The sequence below is a fragment of the Chiloscyllium plagiosum genome, unplaced genomic scaffold (assembly GCF_037043375.1).
Source record: "Chiloscyllium plagiosum isolate Xiang-an unplaced genomic scaffold, Cpla_swu_hap1 HiC_scaffold_49, whole genome shotgun sequence".
NCBI lineage: Eukaryota > Metazoa > Chordata > Chondrichthyes > Orectolobiformes > Hemiscylliidae > Chiloscyllium > Chiloscyllium plagiosum.
In genome coordinates, this window is record NW_028270187.1 from 605,349 (window position 1) to 620,521 (window position 15,173).

Here is a 15,173-nt window from a genome sequence, read left to right on the forward strand (position 1 = left end):
CTCCCTCCTGCTTTCTTAACATGTTCTGCATGATGAATATAGTCCCTGTTGCTCTCTCCAATGCATCTCTAAATTTTAGATTTATATTTGGATATCCTCCTCCTTCTCTCTCTCTCCCTCCCTCCTTCTCTCTCTCCCTCCCTCCTTCTCTCTCTCTCCCTCCCTCCCTCCTCCTCTCTCTCCCTCCCTCCTTCTCTCCCTCCCTCCTCCTTCTCTCCCTCCCTCCCTCCTTCTCTCTCTCCCTCCTCCTTCTCTCCCTCCCTCCCTCCTTCTCTCCCTCCCTCCTCCTCTCTCTCCCTCCCTCCTCCTCTCTCTCCCTCCCTCCTCCTCTCTCTCCCTCCCTCCTCCTCTCTCTCCCTCCCTCCTCCTCTCTCTCCCTCCCTCCTCCTCTCTCTCCCTCCCTCCTTCTCTCTCTCCCTCCCTCCTTCTCTCTCTCCCTCCCTCCTTCTCTCTCTCCCTCCCTCCCTTCCTCTCTCTCTCTCCCTCCCTCCTTCTCTCTCTCCCTCCCTCCCTCCTTCTCTCTCTCCCTCCCTCCCTCCTTCTCTCTCTCCCTCCCTCCCTCCTTCTCTCTCTCCCTCCCTCCCTCCTTCTCTCTCTCCCTCCCTCCCTCCTTCTCTCTCTCCCTCCCTCCCTCTCTCTCTCTCTCCCTCCCTCCTTCTCTCCCTCCCTCCCTCTCTCTCCCTCCCTCCTTCTCTCTCTCTCCCTCCCTCCTTCTCTCTCTCTCCCTCCCTCCTTCTCTCTCTCTCCCTCCCTCCTTCTCTCTCTCTCCCTCCTCCCTTCTCTCTCTCTCCCTCCCTCCTTCTCTCTCTCTCTCTCCCTCCCTCCTTCTCTCTCTCTCTCCCTCCCTCCTTCTCTCTCTCTCTCTCCCTCCCTCCTTCTCTCTCTCTCTCCCTCCCTCCTTCTCTCTCTCTCTCTCCCTCCCTCCTTCTCTCTCTCCCTCCCTCTCTCCCTCCCCCTCTCTCTAGGCCTCAGGATGTGGTGGTGGTTGTGGTTGTGGGGGGGGGGGGGTCCTCTCCACTTCCTCCTTCCAGAACCTTCCCCCGGAAGCCCCCGCCCTCCCTCCGGGTGGAGGGTCGCTGCACCACCCGCCACCCCCCCCACCACCTTTACCTCCCGGGGACGGTGCGCCTTGTTGGTGGCGGAGGCGGCGGGATTCCTTGCGGAGCGCCGCCATTACGGGCCCGACCACGGCAGCGCGACGTGCGGCGGCGGCGGCGGCGGCGGCAGCGACGCGACGCCCCCCTCCTCCCGACGTCCGCGCCCGCCGCCGGCCGGGCGCAGACTGAGGGCCTGGAGCCGCCGGGGCGGGGTGGGGAGCCGCGGGCGCCGGCAGCCGCGGCCAATCGGAACCCGGCGTTCCGCGCCCGCCTCTGACGGACGGGCCCGCGATCCAACCGGCTGCGCCTTTCCCCCCCCCCCAATCACCCAACCCTCCGGCCGAGTGACGTCGGAGCCGTCCAATCGGAGCGCGCGAGGCCTTGACGGGCGGTCGGCCGGGCCAATCGGGATGTGGGGGCGGGTTCCCGTTCGGCAGCCGCCGGTGACCGGACAATCCGGGCCTCGGGAGCCGCCCCTGCATCGGCGTCCGACCAATCCCGATGTCCGCCATCGGCGCGCCACGCGGCCGACTGCCGCCCTCCACCAATCGTCTGTCCGCGGCCCGATTGACGGGTGTCTCAGCCATTCAGGAATGGTCGCCTCGGCCGATTGACGGGCCCACCGTCCAATCCGCTGAGCCTCCTACACTGGTCCCGTCCAGCGACGCCCACTCTAACCAATCCGCTGCCTTCGAGCCCAAATCCCTATTTGCCGCCGATTGACAGCTGCGGCCATCGATCAGGAATCCAGGCCCCGCCCCCTTGTCCTGACTGACTGTCGTTCTGACCAATCCAGAGACTGAATCCCGCCCCTCACCCTGAGTGACAGCTATCTGGACCAATCCAGGCACCACACAACACACTCAAAGAAACAAATTTACACACACAGACATACACACTCATTTACACTCACACTCATTTACACACTCAAACTACACACACTAACACATGCACCCACAAATACCCACACACACACACTCACTCATGCACACACGACTACCCATACACACACACACTCATACACACTCATTTACACACAAACTACACACACTAACACATGCACCCACAAACACCCCCCCACACACACACTCATACACACAAACTCATTTACACACACGCGTACACACTCACACAAAAACACACTAACACACGCACCCACAACTACCCGTACACACACACTCATACACACAAACTCATTTACACACAAACGTACACACTCACACAAAAACACACTAACACACGCACACACAACTACCCACACACACACTCACTCATTCACACAAACTCATTTACACACACACGTACACACTCACACAAAAACACACTAACACACTCACCCACAACTACCCACACACACACTCACTCATTCACACACGTACACACTCACACAAAAACACACTAACACACGCACCCACACACACACTCATACACACAAACTCATTTACACACACGTACACACACACAAAAACTCACTAACACACGCACCCACAACTACCCACGCATACACACTCATACACACAACTCATTTACACACTCACACGCACACAAACTACACACTCTAACACATGCACCCACAAATACCCACACACACTCAGACACACAAACTTATTTACACACACTCACACGCACACAAACTACACACTCTAACACATGCACCCGCACACACTCAGACACAGTCACAAACACACACACACTCACACAAACACAGACACTCAAATACCCACAACACACACACTACTTCCCACATGTACTCAACTCTCTCTCACACGTATACAGTCTCTCTCACACACACACATTCTCATTCCTTCACATTCACATGCACACTGACAGTCTCTCACACACACCCAACTACTACCCATACACACACACACTCACAAACACATGCATACACTCTCACACACACAAACACAGTCTCACACATGCACCCACTCCTACCCACACACAAACACAGACACTCACACTCTGTCTCACACCAACACACTCTCACACAAACACTCTCTGTCACACACAAAATCACTCACAAACACAGACACTCTCACTCTCACACACAGACACTCACAGACACACTGACACAGATACTCTCACACAAACACTCTCTCACAAACACACACTCTAACACACGCACCCACAAATACCCACACACACTCAGGCACAGTCACAAACACACACTCACACAAGCACAGACACTCAAATACACAGACTCTCATTCATACACACACACCCATTACTTCCCACACGCACTCAACTCTCTCTCACACACGTATGCAGTCTCACACATTCTCATTCATTCACACTCACACACGCACACTCACAAACACAGTCTCTGACGCACACCCTACTACCCATACACACTCACACACTCTCTCTCTCACACAGAGACACACACATGCATACACTCACACACTGCTTCATTCACACACTTGCACAAAAACATCCTCACACATGCACCCACTCCTACCCATGCACAGAGACACACAAACACACTCTCACACACACTGTCACACACAAAAACACTCATGAACACATACATACATTCACTCACACACAAACACAGTCACACTCTCACACAAACACAAACTCTCACACAAACACACACACTCACACATACACTCATCTCACACAAACACAAACTCTCACACAAACACACACACTCACACATACACTCACTCTCACACATACACTCACTCTCACACAAACACACACACACACACACATATTCACTCTCTCTCATTCGTGCAAACACACACTCACATAGACAAACACAGTCTCAATCACACACCCTCTCCCACACCCCTTCCTACCCACAACACCTCCCATCCACAACACACATACCCAAGCGCACACAAACATCCCACCACCTACCACACACCCCTGCCTGGACACTCAAACCTCAAACAAGGAGCTGAGAGTCAAACCTGAAGCAGTGAATTCCTCAGACACATGTACAGCCAGACTGGGTAAGGAGGGCAGATTTCCCTGCCCTTACCGATGTGAGGAACACAGATGGGAATTTTTAAGACAATCGATGTTAGTTGCTGCTCACCGTCACTGAGACGCAGCGCCATTCCAGGCTTTCAGACCGAATCATGGGCCCGAATCCTCAATGAAATCGCCTCTCGTTCTTCTACATGTCAATGAGAAAACAGGCAATATGTACTCAGAGGAAGCTTTACTCTGTTTCTAACCCCGTGTTGTCCTTGTCCTTAGAGAGGTTGGTGGAGCAGAGGTCCCCCATCTCAGTATCCCTCTCGGCTATACTGCACTTGGAATACCCTGCACAGTTCCCTGGTCTATGCATCCCCCTCGGTTAGAATGTACTCGGAGCACCCCGAGTTCCCCGCTCAGCGTATCCCCCTCGGTCAGACCCACACTCGGAGCACCATGCACAGTTCCCCGGTCTCCCCTCGGTCACACCCACACTCGGAGCACCGTGCACAGTTCCCCAGTCTCCCCTCAGTTAGAAACACACTAGGAGCACCGTGCACAGTTCCCCGGTCTCCCCACAGTCAGAAACACACTAGGAGCCCCATGCACAGTTCCCCAGTCTCCCCTCGGTCAGACCCACACTCGGAGCACCGTGCACAGTTCTCCGGTCTCCCCTCGGTTAGACCCCACACTCGGAGCACCGTGCCCAGTTCACCGGTCTCCCCTCGGTCAGACCCCACACTCTCAGCACCGTGCACAGTTCCCCAGTCTCCGTATCCCCCCCCATGGTTAGACCCACACTCGGAGCACCGTGCACAGTTCCCCGGTCTCCCCTCGGTCAGACCCCACACTCTGAGCCCCATGCACAGTTCCCCAGTCTCCCCTCGGTCAGACCTGCACTCGGAGCACCGTGCACAGTTCCCCGGTCTTCCCTCGGTCAGACCCCACACTCGGAGCCCCATGCACAGTTCCCCAGTCTCCCCTCGGTCAGACCCACACTCGGAGCACCGTGCACAGTTCTCCGGTCTCCCCTCGGTCAGACCCCACACTCGGAGCACCGTGCACAGTTCCCCAGTCTCCCCTCGGTCAGACCCGCAGTCGGAGCACCGTGCACAGTTCCCCGGTCTCCCCTCGGTCAGACCCACACTCGGAGCACCATGCACAGTTCCCCGGTCTCCCCTCGGTCACTCGGAGCACCGTGTACAGTTCCCCGGTCTCTCCTCGGTCAGACCCCACACTCGGAGCACCATGCACAGTTCCCCGGTCTCCCCTCGGTCAGACCCTCACTCGGAGCACCGTGCATAGTTCCCCGGTCTCCCCTCGGTCAGACCCCACACTCGGAGCACCGTGCACAGTTCCCCGGTCTCCCCTCAGTCAGACCCTCATTCGGAGCACCATGCACAGTTCCCCAGTCTCCATATCCCCCACAGTTAGGTACACACTCGGGGCACCGTGCACTATTCCCCAGTCTCCGTATCCCCCACGGTTAGACCCACACTCAGAGCACGTGCACTATTCCCCAGTCTCCGTATCCCCCTCAGTTAGGTACACACTTGGAACACCATGCACAGTTCCCCAGCCTCCACTCGGTCAGACCCCACACTCGGAGCAACGTGCGCAGTTCCCCGGTCTCCCCTTGGTCAGACCCCACACTCGGAGCACCGTACACAGTTCCCCGGTCTCCCCTCGGTCAGACCCCACACTCGGAGCACCGTGTACAGTTCCCCGGTCTCCCCTCGGTCAGCCCCTCACTCGGAGCACCGTGCACAATTCCCCGGTCTCCCCTCGGTCAGACCTGCACTCAGGGCACCGTAGACAGTTCCCCGATCTCCCCTCGGTAAACCTTCACTCGGAGCATCGTGTACAGTTCTCCAGTCTCTGTATCCCCCTCAGTTAGACCCACACTCGGAGCACCGTGCACAGTTCCCCGGTCTCCCCTTGGTCAGACCCACACTCGGAGCACCGTGCACAGTTCCCCGGTCTCCCCTCGGTCAGCCCCTCACTCGGAGCACCGTGCACAGTTCCCCGGTCTCTCCTCGGTCAGACCCGCACTCGGAGCACCGTGCACAGTTCCCCGGTCTCCCCTCGGTCAGACCCTCACTCGGAGCACCGTGCACAGTTCCCCGGTCTCCCCTCGGTCAGACCCCACACTCGGAGCACCGTGCACAGTTCCCCGGTCTCCCCTCGGTCAGACCCTCATTCAGAGCACCGTGCACAGTTCCCCGGTCACCCTCGGTCAGACCCTCATTCGGAGCACCATGCACAGTTCCCCAGTCTCCATATCCCCCACAGTTAGGTACACACTCGGGGCACCGTGCACTATTCCCCAGTCTCCGTATACCCCACGGTTAGACCAACACTCAGAGCACGTGCACTATTCCCCAGTCTCCGTATCCCCCTCAGTTAGGTACACACTTGGAACACCATGCACAGTTCCCCAGCCTCCACTCGGTCAGACCCCACACTCGGAGCAACGTGCGCAGTTCCCCGGTCTCCCCTTGGTCAGACCCCGCACTCGGAGCACCGTGTACAGTTCCCCGGTCTCCACCTCTGTCAGACCCCACACTCGGAGCACCATGCACTGTTCCCCGCTCTCCCCTCGGTCAGCCCCTCACTCGGAGCACCGTGCACAATTTCCCGGTCTCCCCTCGGTCAGACCCGCACTCGGAGCACCGTGCACCGTTCCCGGTCTCCCCTTGGTCAGACCCACACTTGGAGCACCGTGCACAGTTCCCCGATCTCCCCTCGGTAAACCTTCACTCGGAGCATCGTGTACAGTTCTCCAGTCTTTGTATCCCCCACGGTTAGACCCACACTCGGAGCACCGTGCACAGTTTCCCAGTCTCTGTATCTCCCTCAGTTAGACCTGCACTCGGAGCACCTTGCACAGTTCCGCGGTCTCCCCTCGGTCAGACCCGCACTCGGAGCACCGTGCACAGTTCCCCACTCTCTCCTCGGTCAGACCCCACACTCGGAGCACCGTGCAGAGTACCCCGGTCTCCCCTCGGTCAGCCCCTCACTCGGAGCACCGTGCACAGTTCCCCGGTCTCCCCTTGGTCACTCGGAGCAGCGTGCACAGTTCCCCGGTCTCCCCTCGGTCAGACCCGCAGTCGGAGCACCGTGCACAGTTCCCCAGTCTCCCCTCGGTCACTCGGAGCACCGTGCACAGTTCCCCGGTTTCTCCTCGGTCAGACCCACACTCGGAGCACTGTGCACAGTTCCCCGGTCTCCCCTCGGTCAGACCCCACATTCGGAGCACTGTGCACAGTTCCCCGGTCTCCCCTCGCTCAGACCCTCACTCGGAGCACCGTGCACAGTTCCCCGGTCTCTCCTCGGTCAGACCCGCAGTCGGAGCACCGTGCACAGTTCCCCGGTCTCCCCTCGGTCAGACCCGCACTCGGAGCACCGTGCACAGTTCCCCGGTCTCCCCTCGGTCAGACCCGCACTCGGAGCACCGTGCACAGTTCTCCGGTCTCTCCTCGGTCAGACCCCACACTCGGAGCACCGTGCACAGTTCCCCGGTCTCCCTTGGTCAGACCCACACTCGGAGCACCGTGCACAGTTCCCCGGTCTCCCCTCGGTCAGACCCGCACTCGGAGCACCGTGCACCGTTCCCCGGTCTCCCCTTGGTCAGACCCACACTTGGAGCACCGTGCACCGTTCCCCGGTCTCCCCTCGGTCACTCGGAGCACCGTGCACAGTTCCCCGGTCTGCGCTCGGTCACTCGGAGCACCGTGCACAGTTCCCTGGTCTCCCCTCGTTCAGACCCTCACTCGGAGCACCGTGCACAGTTCCCCGGTCTCTCCTCGGTCAGACCCGCAGTCGGAGCACCGTGCACAGTTCCCCGGACTCCCCTCGGTCAGACCCGCACTCGGAGCACCGTGCACAGTTCCCCGGTCTCCCCTCGGTCAGACCCCACACTCGGAGCACCGTGCACCGTTCCCCGGTCTCCCCTCGGTCACTCGGAGCACCGTGCACAGTTCCCCGGTCTCCCCTCGGTCACTCGGAGCACCGTACACAGTTCCCCGGTCTCCCCTCGCTCAGACCCTCACTCGGAGCACCGTGCACAGTTCCCCAGTCTCCTCTCGGTCAGACCCGCAGTCGGAGCACCGTGCACAGTTCCCCGGTCTCTCCTCGGTCAGACCCACACTCGGAGCACCATGCACAGTTCCCCGGTCTCCCCTCGGTCAGACCCTCATTCAGAGCACCGTGCACAGTTCCCCGGTCTCCCCTCGGTCAGACCCTCATTCGGAGCACCATGCACAGTTCCCCAGTCTCCATATCCCCCACAGTTAGGTACACACTCGGGGCACCGTGCACTATTCCCCAGTCTCCGTATCCCCCACGGTTAGACCCACACTCAGAGCACGTGCACTATTCCCCAGTCTCCGTATCCCCCTCAGTTAGGTACACACTTGGAACACCATGCACAGTTCCCCAGCCTCCACTCGGTCAGACCCCACACTCGGAGCAACGTGCGCAGTTCCCCGGTCTCCCCTTGGTCAGACCCCACACTCGGAGCAGCGTACACAGTTCCCCGGTCTCCCCTCGGTCAGACCCCACACTCGGAGCACCGTGCACAGTTCCCCGGTCTCCCCTCGGTCAGCCCCTCACTCGGAGCACCGTGCACAATTCCCCGGTCTCCCCTCGGTCAGACCTGCACTCAGGGCACCGTAGACAGTTCCCCGATCTCCCCTCGGTAAACCTTCACTCGGAGCATCGTGTACAGTTCTCCACTCTCTGTATCCCCCTCAGTTAGACCCACACTCGGAGCACCGTGCACAGTTCCCCGGTCTCCCCTCGGTCAGACCCACACTCGGAGCACCGTGCACAGTTCCCCGGTCTCCCCTCGGTCAGCCCCTCACTCGGAGCACCGTGCACAGTTCCCCGGTCTCTCCTCGGTCAGACCCGCACTCGGAGCACCGTGCACAGTTCCCCGGTCTCCCCTCGGTCAGCCCCTCACTCGGAGCACCGTGCACAGTTCCCCGGTCTCTCCTCGGTCAGACCCGCACTCGGAGCACCGTGCACAGTTCCCCGGTCTCCCCTCGGTCAGACCCTCACTCGGAGCACCGTGCACAGTTCCCCGGTCTCCCCTCGGTCAGACCCCACACTCGGAGCACCGTGCACAGTTCCCCGGTCTCCCCTCGGTCAGACCCTCATTCAGAGCACCGTGCACAGTTCCCCGGTCTCCCCTCGGTCAGACCCTCATTCGGAGCACCATGCACAGTTCCCCAGTCTCCATATCCCCCACAGTTAGGTACACACTCGGGGCACCGTGCACTATTCCCCAGTCTCCGTATACCCCACGGTTAGACCAACACTCAGAGCACGTGCACTATTCCCCAGTCTCCGTATCCCCCTCAGTTAGGTACACACTTGGAACACCGTGCACAGTTCCCCGGTCTCCCTCGGTCAGACCCACACTCGGAGCACCGTGCACAGTTCCCCGGTCTCCCCTCGGTCAGACCCGCACTCGGAGCACCGTGCACCGTTCCCCGGTCTCCCCTTGGTCAGACCCACACTTGGAGCACCGTGCACCGTACCCCGGTCTCCCCTCGGTCACTCGGAGCACCGTGCACAGTTCCCCGGTCTCCGCTCGGTCACTCGGAGCACCGTACACAATTCCCCGGTCTCCCCTCGGTCAGACCTGCACTCAGGGCACCGGAGACAGTTCCCCGATCTCCCCTCGGTAAACCTTCACTCGGAGCATCGTGTACAGTTCTCCACTCTCTGTATCCCCCTCAGTTAGACCCACACTCGGAGCACCGTGCACAGTTCCCCGGTCTCCCCTCGGTCAGACCCACACTCGGAGCACCGTGCACAGTTCCCCGGTCTCCCCTCGGTCAGCCCCTCACTCGGAGCACCGTGCACAGTTCCCCGGTCTCTCCTCGGTCAGACCCGCACTCGGAGCACCGTGCACAGTTCCCCGGTCTCCCCTCGGTCAGCCCCTCACTTGGAGCACCGTGCACAGTTCCCCGGTCTCTCCTCGGTCAGACCCGCACTCGGAGCACCGTGCACAGTTCCCCGGTCTCCCCTCGGTCAGACCCCACACTCGGAGCACCGTGCACAGTTCCCCGGTCTCCCCTCGGTCAGACCCTCATTCGGAGCACCATGCACAGTTCCCCAGTCTCCATATCCCCCACAGTTAGGTACACACTCGGGGCACCTTGCACTATTCCCCAGTCTCCGTATACCCCACGGTTAGACCAACACTCAGAGCACGTGCACTATTCCCCAGTCTCCGTATCCCCCTCAGTTAGGTACACACTTGGAACACCATGCACAGTTCCCCAGCCTCCACTCGGTCAGACCCCACACTCGGAGCAACGTGCGCAGTTCCCCGGTCTCCCCTTGGTCAGACCCCACACTCGGAGCACCGTGCACAGTTCCCCGGTCTCCCTCGGTCAGACCCACACTCGGAGCACCGTGCACAGTTCCCCGGTCTCCCCTCGGTCAGACCCGCACTCGGAGCACCGTGCACCGTTCCCCGGTCTCCCCTTGGTCAGACCCACACTTGGAGCACCGTGCACCGTACCCCGGTCTCCCCTCGGTCACTCGGAGCACCGTGCACAGTTCCCCGGTCTCCGCTCGGTCACTCGGAGCACCGTACACAGTTCCCCGGTCTCCACTCGCTCAGACCCTCACTCGGAGCACCGTGCACAGTTCCCCGGTCTCTCCTCGGTCAGATCCGCAGTCGGAGCACCGTGCACAGTTCCCCGGTCTCCCCTCGGTCAGACCCGCACTCGGAGCACCGTGCACAGTTCCCCGGTCTCCCCTCGGTCAGACCCCACACTCGGAGCACCGTGCACCGTTCCCCGGTCTCCCCTCGGTCACTCGGAGCACCGTGCACAGTTCCCCGGTCTCTCCTCGGTCAGACCCGCAGTCGGAGCACCGTGCACAGTTCCCCGGTCTCCCCTTGGTTAGACCCGCACTTGGAGCACCGTGCACAGTTCCCCGGTCTCCCCTCAGTCAGACCCACACTCAGAGCACCGTGCACAGTTCCCTGGTCTCCCCTCGCTCAGACCCTCACTCGGAGCACCGTGCACAGTTCCCCGGTCTCTCCTCGGTCAGACCCACACTCGGAGCACCGTACACAGTTCCCCGGTCTCCCCTCAGTCAGACCCCACATTCGGAGCACTGTGCACAGTTCCCCGGTCTCCCCTCGGTCACTCGGAGCACCGTGCACAGTTCCCCGGTCTCTCCTCGGTCAGACCCGCAGTCGGAGCACCATGCACCGTTCCCCGGTCTCCCCTCGGTTAGACCCGCACTTGGAGCACCGTGCACAGTTCCCCGGTCTCCCCTCGGTCAGACCCACACTTGGAGCACCGTGCACCGTTCCCCGGTCTCCCCTTGGTCAGACCCACACTTGGAGCACCGTGCACAGTTCCCCGGTCTCTCCTCGGTCAGACCCGCAGTCGGAGCACCGTGCACAGTTCCCCGGTCTCCCCTCGGTCAGACCCACACTTGGAGCACCGTGCACAGTTCCCCAGTCTCCCCTCGGTCAGACCCCACACTCGGAGCACCGTGCACAGTTCCTCGGTCTCCCCTTGGTCAGACCCCACACTCGGAGCACCGTGCACCGTTCCCCGGTCTCCCCTTGGTCAGACCCACACTTGGAGCACCGTGCACAGTTCCCCGGTCTCTCCTCGGTCAGACCCGCAGTCGGAGCACCGTGCACAGTTCCCCGGTCTCTCCTCGGTCAGACCCACACTCGGAGCACCGTACACAGTTCCCCGGTCTCCCCTCGGTCAGACCCCACATTCGGAGCACTGTGCACAGTTCCCCGGTCTCCCCTCGGTCACTCGGAGCACCGTGCACAGTTCCCCGGTCTCTCCTCGGTCAGACCCGCAGTCGGAGCACCATGCACCGTTCCCCGGTCTCCCCTCGGTTAGACCCGCACTTGGAGCACCGTGCACAGTTCCCCGGTCTCCCCTCGGTCAGACCCACACTTGGAGCACTGTGCACCGTTCCCCGGTCTCCCCTTGGTCAGACCCCACACTTGGAGCACCGTGCACAGTTCCCCGGTCTCTCCTCGGTCAGACCCGCAGTCGGAGCACCGTGCACAGTTCCCCGGTCTCCCCTCGGTCAGACCCACACTTGGAGCACCGTGCACAGTTCCCCAGTCTCCCCTCGGTCAGACCCCACACTCGGAGCACCGTGCACAGTTCCTCGGTCTCCCCTTGGTCAGACCCCACACTCGGAGCACCGTGCACAGTTCCCCGGTCTCCCCTTGGTCAGACCCACACTTGGAGCACCGTGCACAGTTCCCCGGTCTCTCCTCGGTCAGACCCGCAGTCGGAGCACCGTGCACAGTTCCCCGGTCTCCCCTCGGTCAGACCCACACTTGGAGCACCGTGCACAGTTCCCCGGTCTCCCCTCGGTCAGACCTCACACTCAGAGCACCGTGCACAGTTCCCCGGTCTCTCCTCGGTCAGACCCCACACTCGGAGCACCGTGCACAGTTCCCCGGTCTCCCTCGGTCAGACCCACACTCGGAGCACCTTGCACAGTTCCCCGGTCTCCCCTCGGTCAGACCCGCACTCGGAGCACCGTGCACCGTTCCCCGGTCTCCCCTTGGTCAGACCCACACTTGGAGCACCGTGCACAGTTCCCCGGTCTCCCCTCGGTCAGACCCCACACTCGGAGCACCGTGCACCGTTCCCCGGTCTCCCCTTGGTCAGACCCACACTTGGAGCACCGTGCACAGTTCCCCGATCTCCCCTCGGTAAACCTTCACTCGGAGCATCGTGTACAGTTCTCCGGTCTTTGTATCCCCCACGGTTAGACCCACACTCGGAGCACCGTGCACAGTTTCCCAGTCTCTGTATCTCCCTCAGTTAGACCTGCACTCGGAGCACCTTGCACAGTTCCGCGGTCTCCCCTCGGTCAGACCCGCTCTCGTAGCACCGTGCACAGTTCCCCGGTCTCCCCTCGGTCAGCCCCTCACTCGGAGCACCGTGCACAGTTCCCCGGTCTCCCCTCGGTCACTCGGAGCAGCGTGCACAGTTCCCCGGTCTCCCCTCGGTCAGACCCGCAGTCGGAGCACCGTGCACAGTTCCCCAGTCTCCCCTCGGTCACTCGGAGCACCGTGCACAGTTCCCCGGTTTCTCCTCGGTCAGACCCACACTCGTAGCACCTTGCACAGTTCCCCGGTCTCCCCTCGGTCAGACCCCACATTCGGAGCACTGTGCACAGTTCCCCGGTCTTCCCTCGGTCACTCGGAGCACCATGCACAGTTCCCCGGTCTCCCCTCGCTCAGACCCTCAATCGGAGCACCGTGCACAGTTCCCCGGTCTCTCCTCGGTCAGACCCGCAGTCGGAGCACCGTGCACAGTTCCCCGGTCTCCCCTCGGTCACTCGGAGCACCGTGCACAGTTCCCCGGTCTCCCCTCGGTCAGACCCGCAGTCGGAGCACCGTGCACAGTTCCCCAGTCTCCCCTCGGTCACTCGGAGCACCGTGCACAGTTCCCCGGTTTCTCCTCGGTCAGACCCACACTCGTAGCACCTTGCACAGTTCCCCGGTCTCCCCTCGGTCAGACCCCACATTCGGAGCACCGTGCACAGTTCCCCGGTCTCCCCTCGGTCAGACCCCACATTCGGAGCACCGTGCACAGTTCCCCGGTCTTCCCTCGGTCACTCGGAGCACCATGCACAGTTCCCCGGTCTCCCCTCGGTCAGACCCGCACTCGGAGCACCGTGCACAGTTCCCCGGTCTCTCCTCGGTCAGACCCGCAGTCGGAGCACCGTGCACAGTTCCCCGGTCTCTCCTCGGTCAGACCCCACACTCGGAGCACCGTGCACAGTTCCCCGGTCTCCCTCGGTCAGACCCACACTCAGAGCACCGTGCACAGTTCCCCGGTCTCCCCTCGGTCAGACCCGCACTCAGAGCACCGTGCACAGTTCCCCACTCTCTCCTCGGTCAGACCCCACACTCGGAGCACCGTGCCCAGTTCCCCGGTCTCTCCTCGGTCAGAACCACACTCGGAGCAGCGTGCACAGTTCCCCGGTCTCTCCTCGGTCAGAACCACACTCGGAGCACCGTGTACAGTTCCCCGGTCTCCACCTCTGTCAGACCCCACACTCGGAGCACCGTGCACAGTTCCCCGGTCTCTCCTCGGTCAGACCCACACTCGGAGCACCGTGCACTGTTCCCCGGTCTCTCCTCGGTCAGACCCACACTCGGAGCACCGTGCACAGTTCCCCGGTCTCCACTCGGTCACTCGGAGCACCGTTCACTGTTCCCCAGTCTCATAATACCCCTCGGTCCGACCCGCACTCAGAGCACCGTTCACAGTTCCCCAGTCTCCATATCCCCTTCGGTCAGACTCCACACTCGGAGCACCGTGCACAGATCCCCGGTCTCCCCTCAATCAGACCCACACTCGGAGCACCGTGCACAGTTCCCCGGTCTCTCCTCGGTCAGACCCACACTCGGAGCGCCGTGCACAGTTCCCCGGTCTCCCCTCGGTCAGACCCTCATTCGGAGCACCATGCACAGTTCCCTGGTCTCCCCTCGGTCAGACCCACACTCGGAGCACCATGCACAGTTCCCCGGTCTCCCCTCGGTCACTCGGAGCACCGTGTACAGTTCCCCGGTCTCCACCTCTGTCAGACCCCACACTCGGAGCACCGTGCACAGTTCCCCGGTCTCCCCTCGGTCAGACCCCACACTCGGAGCACCATGCACAGTTCCCCGGTCTCCCCTCGGTCAGACCCCACACTCGGAGCACCGTGTACAGTTCCCCGGTCTCCCCTCGGTCAGACCTGCAGTCGGAGCACCGTGCACAGTTCCCCAGTCTCCACCCGGTCACTCGGAGCACCGTGCACAGTTCCCCGGTCTCCACTCGGTCACTCAGAGCACCGTTCACAGTTCCCCGGTCTCCATATCCCCCTCGGTCAGACCCGCACTCGGAGCACCGTGCACAGTTCACCGGTCTCCCTTCGGTCAGACTCCACACTCGGAGCACCGTGCACAGATCCCCGGTCTCCCCTCAGTCAGACCCACACTCGGAGCACCTTACACAGTTCCCCGGTCTCTCCTCGGTCAGACCCACACTCGGAGCACCGTGCACAGTTCCCCGGTCTCCCCTCGGTCACTCGGAGCACCGTGCACAGTTCCCCGGTCTCCACTCGGTCACTCGGAGCACCGTG

General features: G+C 61.6%; 1 protein-coding gene across 1 annotated transcript in view; it reads right to left on the bottom strand.

The window, feature by feature from the left end:
* The window catches only part of LOC122547460 (uncharacterized), a 30,353-nt gene extending 28,669 nt beyond the window's left edge, over positions 1–1,684 (bottom strand). Inside the window, exon 1 of the mRNA XM_087984589.1 lies at positions 1,111–1,684. Coding sequence (XP_087840715.1) covers positions 1,111–1,684 — 574 coding nt within the window. The remainder of the gene's footprint in view (positions 1–1,110) is intronic.
* Between the last annotated feature and the right edge of the window lie 13,489 nt (positions 1,685–15,173).